At 48.7% G+C, this 11,364-nt stretch overlaps 1 protein-coding gene across 1 annotated transcript; it reads left to right on the plus strand.

Annotated features, from left to right (window-relative positions):
- The first annotated feature begins 1,611 nt into the window (after positions 1 to 1,611).
- On the plus strand, positions 1,612 to 2,342 carry LOC121840358 (histidine-rich glycoprotein-like). The gene is made up of 2 exons (XM_042303022.1): positions 1,612 to 1,748; positions 1,832 to 2,342. Exons 1-2 carry the CDS (start codon positions 1,612 to 1,614, stop codon positions 2,340 to 2,342), a joined length of 648 nt encoding a protein of 215 aa, XP_042158956.1.
- Positions 2,343 to 11,364: the final 9,022 nt, after the last annotated feature.

Consider the following 11,364-nt stretch of genomic DNA (forward strand, 5'->3'; position numbering starts at 1 on the left):
TGGTGTGTTATTATGAGACTGTGGTGTTATTATGAGACTGTGGTGTAATTATGAGACTGTAGTGTGTTATTATGAGACGGTGGTGTTATTATGAGACTGTGGTGTTATTATGAGACTGTAGTGTGTTATTATGAGACTGTGGTGTGTTATTATGAGACTGTGGTGTGTTATTATGAGACTGTGGTGTGTTATTATGAGACTGTGGTGTTTATTATGAGACTGTGGTGTTATTATGAGACTGTGGTGTGTTATTATGAGACTGTGGTGTGTTATTATGAGACTGTGGTGGTTATGAGACTGTTATTATGAGACTGTGGTGTTATTATGAGACTGTGGTGTGTTATTATGAGACTGTGGTGGAGACTGTGTTATTATGAGACTGTGGTGTTATTATGAGACTGTGTGGTGTTATTATGAGACTGTGGTGTTATTATGAGACTGGTGTGTTATTTTGAGACTGTGGTGTTATTATGAGACTGTGGTGTTATTATGAGACTGTGGTGGAATTATGAGACTGTAGTACGTTATTATGAGACGATGGTGTTATTATGAGACTGTGGTGTTATTATGAGACTGTGGTGTTATTATGAGACTGTGGTGTGCTATTATGAGACTGTGGTGTTATTATGAGACTTTGGTGTCATTATGAGACTGTGGTGTGTTATTATGAGACTGGTGTGTTATTATGAGACTGTGGTGTGTTATTATGAGACTGTGGTGTTATTATGAGACTGTGGTGAGACTGTTATTATGAGACTGTGGTGTTTATTATGAGACTGTGGTGTTATTATGAGACTGTGTGAGACTGTGTATTATTATGAGACTGAGACTGTGGTGTGTTATTATGAGACTGTGGTGTTATTATGAGACTGTGGTGTTATTATGAGACTGGTGTGTGTATTTATTTGAGACTGTGGTGTTATTATGAGACTGTGGTGTTATTATGAGACTGTGGAGACTGTGTGTTATTATGAGACTGGTGTGTTATTATGAGACTGTGGTGTGTTATTATGAGACTGTGTGAGACTGTTATTATGAGACTGTGGTGTTTATTATGAGACTGTGGTGTGTTATTTTGAGACTGTGGTGTTATTATGAGACTGTGGTGTTATTATGAGACTGTGGTGTGTTATTATGAGACTGTGGTGTGTTATTATGAGACTGTGGTGTGTTATTATGAGACTGTGGTGTGTTATTATAAGACTGTGGTGTGTTATTATAAGACTGTGGTGTGTTATTATGAGACTGGGGTGTGTTATTATGAGACTGTGGTGTGTTATTATAAGACTGTGGTGTGTTATTATGAGACTGTGGTGTGTTATTATGAGAGAGTTTTTTAAATTGTATTTTTTATTTAACCTTTATTTAACCAGATAGGCCAGTTGAGAACAAGTTCTCATTTAAATCTGCGATCTGCCAAGATGAGGCAAAGCAGTTCGACAGAAACAACAACACAGAGGTGCATAAACAAATGTACAGTCAATAACACAATAGAAAAATATAGAATTGCACTATATAAGGAATAGGAGGCCGTTTTGGACACAGAAAATATCCAGTCCCCTGCAGTATGAGAGGAACCACAGACACAGACACAGTCCCCTGCAGTATGAGATGAACCACAGACACAGTCACAGTCCCCTGCAGTATAAGAGGAACCACAGACACAGACACAGTCCCCTGCAGTATGAGAGGAACCACAGACACAGTCCCCTGCAGTATGAGAGGAACCACAGACACAGACACCTGCAGTATGAGAGGAACCACAGACACAGTCCCCCCTGCAGTATGAGAGGAACCACAGACACAGACACAGTCCCCTGCTGTATGAGAGGAACCACAGACACAGTCCCCTGCAGTATGAGAGGAACCACAGACACAGACACCTGCAGTATGAGAGGAACCACAGACACAGTCCCCTGCAGTATGAGAGGAACCACAGACCCAGATCCAGTCCCCTGCAGTATGAGAGGATCCACAGATCCAGTCCCCTGCAGTATGAGAGGAACCACAGACCCAGATCCAGTCCCCTGCAGTATGAGAGGATCCACAGATCCAGTCCCCTGCAGTATGAGAGGAACCACAGACACAGTCCCCTGCAGTATGAGAGGAACCACAGACACAGTCCCCTGCAGTATGAGAGGAACCACAGACACAGTCCCCTGCAGTATGAGAGGAACCACAGACACAGTCCCCTGCAGTATGAGAGGAACCACAGACACAGTCCCCTGCAGTATGAGAGGAACCACAGACACAGTCCCCTGCAGTATGAGAGGAACCACAAACAAAAATCAGGAAATGTCCAACTGAGAACAATAAGCAATTACCTTACTTTCACACCCTGACTCAGAGAAGCAGACTCCACAGAAAACAGAAAGTTGAGAACCAAACAGACAGTCCATTAGGCTACACACGATGGCTGTGACGTTTAGCTTCAACCAAGGACTTAGAGCTCATTCTAAATATAAACGTCCTTGGTTATTGAAAGGTACACCTCGTGTAGCTAGTTACCTCATAGTTAGACAGTGTGTTTATGCCAAATGCCACCTTATCCCATATAAAGTGCAATGGGCTCTGGTCCAAAGCAGTATTTTATTTTATTTATATAACCTTTATTTAACAGAACACTACGAAGGGAATAGGACCAGCGTGTTGATGTGCCAACACGTCTTCCTCAGTCTCTCCATGTAGCCAGCTAGCAGCACCACAGTGACCCTCAGTCTCTCCATGTAGCCAGCTAGCAGCACCACAGTGACCCTCAGTCTCTCCATGTAGCCAACTAGCAGCACCACAGTGACCCTCAGTCTCTCCATGTAGCCAGCTAGCAGCACCACAGTGACCCTCAGTCTCTCCATGTAGCCAGCTAGCAGCACCACAGTGACCCTCAGTCTCTCCATGTAGCCAGCTAGCAGCACCACAGTGACCCTCAGTCTCTCCATGTAGCCAACTAGCAGCACCACAGTGACCCTCAGTCTCTCCCTGGAGCCAGCTAGCAGCACCACAGTGACCCTCAGTCTCTCCCTGGAGCCAGCTAGCAGCACATCTTCCTCAGTCTCTCCCTGGAGCCAGCAAGCAGCACATCTTCCTCAGTCTCTCCCTGGAGCCAGCTAGCAGCACATCTTCCTCAGTCTCTCCCTGGAGCCAGCTAGCAGCACATCTTCCTCAGTCTCTCCCTGGAGCCAGCTAGCAGCACATCTTCCTCAGTCTCTCCCTGGAGCCAGCCAGCTCCTCGTCTTCCTCAGTCCCTCCCTGGAGCCAGCCAGCACCACCAGTGTCACTCAACCACATTGTGACTGAATGCAGGGCTAACAGACAGAGGTACAGACACACCCTTATGTTCCCAGGGCTAACAGAGAGGTACAGACACACCCTTGGTTTCCCAGGGCTAACAGACAGAGGTACAGACACACCCCTGGGTTCCCAGGGCTAACAGAGAGAGGTACAGACACACCCTTGGTTTCCCAGGGCTAACAGACAGAGGTACAGACACAAACACACTTGTTCATCTAGCTGTCTGTTGTCTGTCTGTGTCTGTAATACATCGTCACAGGGCTAACACACTATAACAAACCACAACCAATAACAACAAGGAAAACATATGGTAGTTTGTTGGTTTCAACGATGCATGTTATTTTGGTTTACTGTGGATTCTTGAGTGAATCATAAGTCTGAGGTTTTAGGGGAAGACTCTGAGACATGAGGGACAGGCAATACTAACCATGCTAGCAATACTAACCATGGTAACAATACTAACCATGCTAACAATACTAACCGTGCTAACAATACTAACCATGCTAACAATGCTAACCATGCTAACAATACTAACCATGCTAACAATACTAACCATGCTAGCAATACTAACCATGCTAACAATACTAACCATGCTAACAATACTAACCATCCCTAACAGCAGTCTGGAGATCTGATCTCTGATCTCTGTACCCCCTAAGCAGCAGTCTGGAGGTCTGATCTCTGTACCCCCTAACAGCAGTCTGGAGGCCTGATCTCTGATCTCTGTACCCCCTAGCAGCAGTCTGGAGGTCTGATCTCTGTACCCCCTAACAGCAGTCTGGAGGTCTGATCTCTGATCTCTGTACCCCCTAGCAGCAGTCTGGAGGTCTGATCTCTGATCTCTGTACCCCCTAGCAGCAGTCTGGAGGTCTGATCTCTGATCTCTGTACGCCCTAGCAGCAGTCTGGAGGTCTGATCTCTGATCTCTGTACGCCCTAGCAGCAGTCTGGAGGCACCACCCCTACTGTCCCGGTCCTGGCCATCCTGCACAGTGCTAACCATAACCCCCCCAGGGGCCGGTTAGTTAGCTAGCTAGAAGGCTGCAGGACTAATCCCCAACCCTCCCTCCAGTCAGTGTGTTTGTGTGACCTCTGACCCTTGCAAGAGGAAACAGGACGTGGTTGAGAGGTGCATCCTCACTGGGTGACTGGCAGGGGGATGTCAGGGATGTTACTCAGGGATACAACACACTTCCTCCCCAATGTGCACTGTGCTAACCCCCACAACAGCCCCCCAGGCCTAACCTGGTTATTTACAGCTACGCTAACCCCCACAACAGCCCCCCAGGCCTGGCCTGGTTAGTTACAGCTACGCTAACCCCCACTACAGCCCCCAGGCCTGGCCTGGTTAGTTACAGCTACGCTAACCCCCACAACAGCCCCCAGGCCTAACCTGGTTAGTTACAGCTACGCTAACCCCCACAACAGCCCCCAGGCCTGGCCTGGTTAGTTACAGTTACGGTAACCCCCACAACAGCCCCCAGGCCTGGCCTGGTTAGTTACAGCTACGCTAACCCCCAGCCCCCAGGCCTGGCCTGGTTAGTTACAGCCCCCAGGCCTGGCCTGGTTAGTTACAGCTACGCTAACCCCCACAACAGCCCCCCAGGCCTGGCCTGGTTAGTTACAGCTACGCTAACCCCTACTACAGCCCCCCAGGCCTGGCCTGGTTAGTTACAGCTACGCTAACCCCCACACAGCCCCCCAGGCCTGGCCTGGTTAGTTACAGCTACGCTAACCCCCACAACAGCCCCCCAGGCCTGGCCTGGTTAGTTACAGCTACGCTAACCCCCACAACAGCCCCCCAGGCCTGGCCTGGTTAGTTACAGCTACGCCCCCCCACAACAGCCCCCAGGCCTGGCCTGGTTAGTTACAGCTACGCTAACCCCCACAACAGCCCCCAGGCCTAACCTGGTTAGTTTAGCTGCTAACCCCCACAACAGCCCCCCAGGCCTAACCTGGTTAGTTACAGCTACGCTAACCCCCACAACAGCCCCCCAGGCCTGGCCTGGTTAGTTACAGTTACGGTAACCCCCACAACAGCCCCCCAGGCCTGGCCTGGTTAGTTACAGCTAGGGAGGGAATCATTTTTTTTTCATTAATTGTCAGTTTGTCTGTCAAAAGTTCAAACACCACTCTATTGTTTTTGGACGAGCTGCACACGACAAAAAGGCTGCCATATTGGGATTTCTTTTTTTAATGGACAATTACTGTCCACCATGTCAACAGATGACTCCCGTTGAAAACAATTGACTCAATCTGTAATTTGCAGGTTCAAAAACAGGTCATCAGAAAACTATGTTGAGATCTGAACACCAGAGACATAAAATCAAATCAAATCTATTTATAAAGCCCTTCTTACATCAGCTGATGTCTCAAAGTGCTGTACAGGAACCCAGCCTAAAACCCCAAACAGCAAGCAATGCAGGTGTAGAAGCACGGTGGCTAGGAAAAACTCCCTAGAAAGGCCAGAACCTAGGAGGAAACCTAGAGAGGAACCAGGGTATGAGAGGTGGCCAATCCTCTTCTGGCTGTGCTGGGTGGAGATTATAACAGAACATGGCCAAGATGTTCAAATGTTCATAGATGACCAGCAGGGTCAAATAATAATAATCACAGTGGTTGTCGAGGGTGTAACAGGTCAGCACCTCAGGAGTAAATGTCAGTTGGCTTTTGATAGCCGATCATTAAGAGTATCTCTACCGCTCCTGCTGTCTCTAGAGAGTTGAAATCAGCAGGTCTGGGACAAGGTAGCACGTCCGGTGAACAGGTCAGGGTTCCATAGCCGCAGGCAGAACAGTTGAAACTGGAGCAGGAGCACGGCCAGATGAACTGGGGACAGCAAGGAGTCATCATGCCAGGTAGTCCTGAGGCATGGTCCTAGGGCTCAGGTCCTCAAAGAGAGAGAAAAAAGAAAGAATTAGAGAGACCATACTTAAATTCACACAGGACACCAGATAAGAGAGGAGAAATACTTCAGACATAACAGACTGATCCTAGCCCCCCGACACATAAACTACTGCAGCATAAATACTGGAGGCTGAGACAGGAGTGGTCAGGAGACACTGAGGCCCTGTCCGACAATACCCCCGGACAGGGCCAAACAGGCAGGATATAACCCCACCCACTTTGCCAAAGCACAGCCCCCACACCACTAGAGGCATATCTTCAACGACACAGTAGAAAAAAAAGTCTCTATACAGTGTGTGCAAAGGCATGAGATATAGTTGATGTTTAAAGTTGTTGAGGGAAATAAAAGTCTATATACAGTGTGTGCAAAGGCATGAGAGAGAGTTGATGTTTAAAGTTGGTGAGGGAAATAAAAGTCTCCAGCTTCAGCGATTTTTGCAATTCGTTCCAGTCACTTGCAGCAGAGAACTGGAAGGAAAGGCGGCCAAAGGAGGTGTTGGCATTGGGGGTGATCAGTGAGATATACCTGCTGGAACGTGTGCTACGGGTGGGTGTTGTTATCGTTACCAGAGAACTGGAAGGAAAGGCACCCAAAGGAGGTGTTGGCTTTGGGGATGATCATTGAGATATACCTGTTGGAACGTGTGCTACGGGTGGGTGTTGTTATCGTGACCAGTAAACTGAGATAAGGCGGAGCTTTACCTAGCATAGACTTATAGATGACCTGGAGCCAGTGGGTCTGGCGACGAATATGTAGCCTGGGCCAGCCGACTAGAGCATACAGGTCACAGTGGTTGGTGGTATAAGGTGATTTGGTAACAAAACGGATTGCACTGTGATAGACTGCATCCAGTTTGCTGAGTAGAGTGTTGGAAGCTATTTTGTAGATGACATCGCCAAAGTCGAGGATCGGTAGGATAGTCAGTTTTACTAGGGTAAGTTTGGCGGCGTGAGTGAAGGAGGCTTTGTTGCGGAAAAGAAAGCCGACTCTAGATTTGATTTTAAATTTTTGATGTTTAATATGAGTCTGGAAGGAGAGTTTACAGTCTAGCCAGACACCTAGGTACTTATAGATATCCACATATTCAAGGTCAGATGTGATTGGTCCAGAGGGGGTCCAATCTATGAGGTAGTTTAAACAGAGGAAGAGTCGGCTTTTCATTTGTAGTATTTGTAGTTGTCAACATATTCTCGGTCGGAACCGGTGGTGATGCTAGTCGGGCGGGCGGGTGACGGCATTGAACGGTTGAAAAGTATGAATTTGATTTTACTAACGTTTAAGAGCAGTTGGAGGCCACGGAAGGAGAGTTGTATGGCATTGAAGCTCGTTTGGAGGTTAGTTAGCACAGTATCCAAGAAAGGGCCAGAAGTATACAGAATGGTGTCGTCTGCGTAGAGGTGAATCAGGGAATTGACCGCAGCAAGAGCGACATCATTGATGTATACAGAGAAAAGAGTCGGCCTGAGAATTGAACCCTGTGGTACCCCCATAGAGACTGCCAGAGGTCCGGACAACATGCCCACCTATTTGACACACTGAACTCTGTCTACAAAGTAGTTGGTGAACCAGGCGAGGCAGTCATTAGAAGAACCAAGGCTATTGAGTCTGCCGATAAGAATACGGTGATTGACAGAGTCAAAAGCCTTGGCCAGGTCGATGAAGATGGCTGCACAGTACTGTCTTTTATCGATGGCGGTTATGATATCGTTTAGTACCTTGAGCATGGCTGAGGTGCACCCGTGACCGGCTCGGAAACCGGATTGCACAGCGGAGAAGGTACGGTGGGATTCAAAATGGTCAGTGATCTGTTTATTAACTTGGCTTTTGAAGACTTCAGATAGGCAGGGAAGGATGGATATAGGTCTGTAACAGTTTGGGTCTAGGGTGTCACCCCCTTTGAAGAGGGGGATGACCGCGGCAGCTTTCCAATCTTTAGGGATCTCGGACCATACAAAAGAGAGGTTGAACAGGCTGGTAATAGGGGTTGCAACAATGGCGGCGGATAGTTTTAGAAAAAGAGGGTCCAGATTGTCTAGCCCAGCTGATTTGTAGAGGTACAGGTTTTGCAGCTCTTTTTATATTTTAGTTCAGTATAAAGTAAGTTATATCAGTTCGGTGGTTAACTGATGTTTCTCCTCTGACATCCTTGGGTAGGTGGAGGGAGTCTTCAATGGCATCTAGGAATCTTTGGGTTGTTTGAGATTTTATAGCACAACTTTTGATGATCCTTGGTTGGGGTCTGAGCAGATTATTTGTTCCGATTGCAAACCCTAATAAAATGGTGGTCCGATAGTCCAGGATTATGAGGAAAAACATTAAGATCCACAACATTTATTCCACGGGACAAAACTAGGTCCAGAGTATGACTGTGGCAGTGAGTAGGTCCGGAGGCATCCTCCGGACCTACCTAGATCGAGGTACAGACACGGCCTCAATGGGGATAACTGAGCTGACTACACTGACTATGCTAGTAGCAAACTCCACTAAGCTGGCAGGCTGGCTAACAGCCAGTGCCTGGAATGGGCCAGCGCTGTGTGTAGAGAGGAGGATGCGGCATTGGACCATTTTGAGGAGTTCATCCGCCATTTCAGGACAGCATTTCCGGATAGTTTTCGACCACCCACCCGAAGGCAAAGCGGCGGGTGAGCACCTCTATCATCTGAGGCAGGAGACGAGGAGTGCACAGGAGTTTGCTTTGAAGTTTAGGACCTTGGCTGCCGGCGCTGGATGGAGCGACAGGGCCCTGATCGACCATTACCATTGTAGTCTACGTGAGGACGTCCGTCGGGAGCTGGCCTGTAGAGACACCACCCTCACCTTCGACCAGCTGGTGGACATGTCCATCAGGCTGGACAACATGCTGGCTACTCGTGGACGTCTAGATCGGGGTCTGGTTGTTCCATCCTCCCGCACCCTCTCTCCCGAACCTATGGAATTGGGAGGGATGGTGCGCAGGGAGACCGGAGGGGGTTCCCGCTCGAGCACCATCTATGGTCGCAGAGAGCACACTGCTGGTTGGTGCCGGGTTGGTTCCTCTGATAGAGAAGGCAGGCAGGGCACTTTGGCATCACCCCAGGTGAGTAGGCACCATTCTCATCCAGAGCTCTTGCACTAATGTTTGTCTCTGTCACTTTTCTGGATTCCCAGTATAAGGCGCTAGTAGATTCAGGCGTGGCTGGGAATTTCGTTAATAAAACTTAGCTCATAGTTTAGGGATCCCCATTGTTTCTGTGGATATGCCTTTCCCTATTCATGCCTTAGATAGTCGACCATTAGGGTCAGGGTTTATCAGGGAGGTCACCGCACCTTTGTGTATGATAACACAGGAGGGTCACAAGGAGAAGATTAGTATTTTCCTTATTGATTCTCCTGCGTATTCTGTGGTGCTAGGCCTACCCTGGTTAGCTTGTCATAACCCCACTGTTTCTTGGCCACAGAGGGCTCTCACTGGGTGGTCGCGAGAGTCCTCAGGTAGGTGTTTAGGGGTTTCCGTTGGTGCTACCACGGTGGAAAGACCAGGTCTCCACCGTGAGCATTCCCCCCGAATATGCCGATTTGGCTTTCGCCTTCTGTAAAAAGAAGGCCGACTCAATTACCACCCCATCGACGGGAGGATTGTGCGATAGATCTCCTGGTAGACGCTTGCATATCCCAGGAGTCATGTGTATCCCTGTCACTAGCGTAGACGGTGGCTATGGAGTCTCTGAATCCCTGTGTCAGGGGTACATTCGGCCATCCATTTCACTTTGAGTTTCTTTTTTGTGAAAAAAATGGTTTACGCCCATGCATTGATTATCGAGATCTAAATAAAACTACTGTGAAATATAGTTCCCCGCTACCTCTGATAAATACGGGTATTAAGTCAATGCACGGGGCACACTTCTTCACAAAATTGGATCTCAGGAGTGCGTACAATCTGGTGCGTATTCGGAAGGGTGATGAGTGGAAGACGGCATTTAGCACCACCTCAGGTCATTATGAGTACCTTGTCATGCCATATGGGTTGATGAATGCTCCATCAGTCTTCCAATCATTTGTAGATGAGATCTTCAGGGACCTGCACGGGCAGGGGGTAGTGGTGTATATCGATGATATTCTGATATACTCCGCGCCGAGCATGTGTCCCTGGTGCGCAGGGTGCTTGGTCGCCTGTTGGAGCATGATCTATATGTCAAGGCTGAGAAATGCGTGTTCTTCCAACAATCCATCTCACTTCAGGAGTGGAAATGCAGCCGTGCGTAATTGGCCGACTCCAACCACGGTAAAGGAGGTGCAGCGTTTTTTAGGGTTTGCCAATTACTACGGGGTTTATCTGGGGTTTTGGTCAGGTTGATGCTCCCATTACCTCACTGTTAAAGGGGGGCCCGGTGCGCTTGCAGTGGTCGGCTGAGGCGAACAGGGCTTTTCGACACCTGAAGACTCTGTTTACATCGGTGCCTGTGTTGGCTCATCCGGATCCCTCTTTGCCATTCATAGTGGAGGTGGACACATCCGAAGCTGGGATAGGAGCAGTGCTCTCTCAGCATTCGGGTACGCCACTGAAGCTTCGCCCCTGTGCATTCTTTTCGAAGAAGCTCAGCCCGGCGGAGCGAAACTATGATGTGGGGAACCGGGAGCTGTTAGCTGTCGTAAAAGGCTTGACGGCATGGAGGCATTGGCTTGAGGGGGCTAAACACCCTTTTCTCATCTGGACTGACCACCGCAATCTAAAGTACATCCGGCAGGCGAAGAGACTGAATCCTCGCCAGGCAAGGTGGGCCATGTTTTTCACTCGTTTTGTGTTTACTCTTTCTTACAGAACAGGCTCCCAGAACGTCAAGGCAGACGCATTGTCTCGGCTGTATGACACAGAGGAACGGTCCATGGATCCCACTCCCATACTCCCAGCTTCGTGTTTGGTGGCGCCAATAGTGTGGGAGCTGGACGCGGACATTGAGCGGGAGTCACGTGCAGAGCCCTCACGCCCTGAGTGTCCAGCTGGTCATCTGTACGTTCCGTCTGCTGTCCGCGACCGATTGATCTATTGGGTTCACACGTCACCCTCCTCAGGTCATCCTGGGATAGGTTGGACGATGCGCTGTCTTGATGGGAGGTACTGGTGGTCCACTTTAGCTATGGACGTGAGGATGTATGTTTCCTCCTGCTCGGTGTGCGCCCAGTGCAAGGCTC

The sequence above is a fragment of the Oncorhynchus tshawytscha genome, linkage group LG21, assembly GCF_018296145.1.
Source record: "Oncorhynchus tshawytscha isolate Ot180627B linkage group LG21, Otsh_v2.0, whole genome shotgun sequence".
NCBI classification, from domain to species: Eukaryota; Metazoa; Chordata; class Actinopteri; order Salmoniformes; family Salmonidae; genus Oncorhynchus; species Oncorhynchus tshawytscha.

Bases quoted from the DNA above. Each gene is read 5' to 3' on its own strand.
- LOC121840358 (XM_042303022.1), top strand. From the start codon at position 1,612: ATGAACCACAGACACAGTCACAGTCCCCTGCAGTATAAGAGGAACCAC. The intron at 1,749-1,831 runs GTATGAGAGGAA...GCTGTATGAGAG, and splicing joins CACAGACACAGACACCTGCA to GAACCACAGACACAGTCCCC.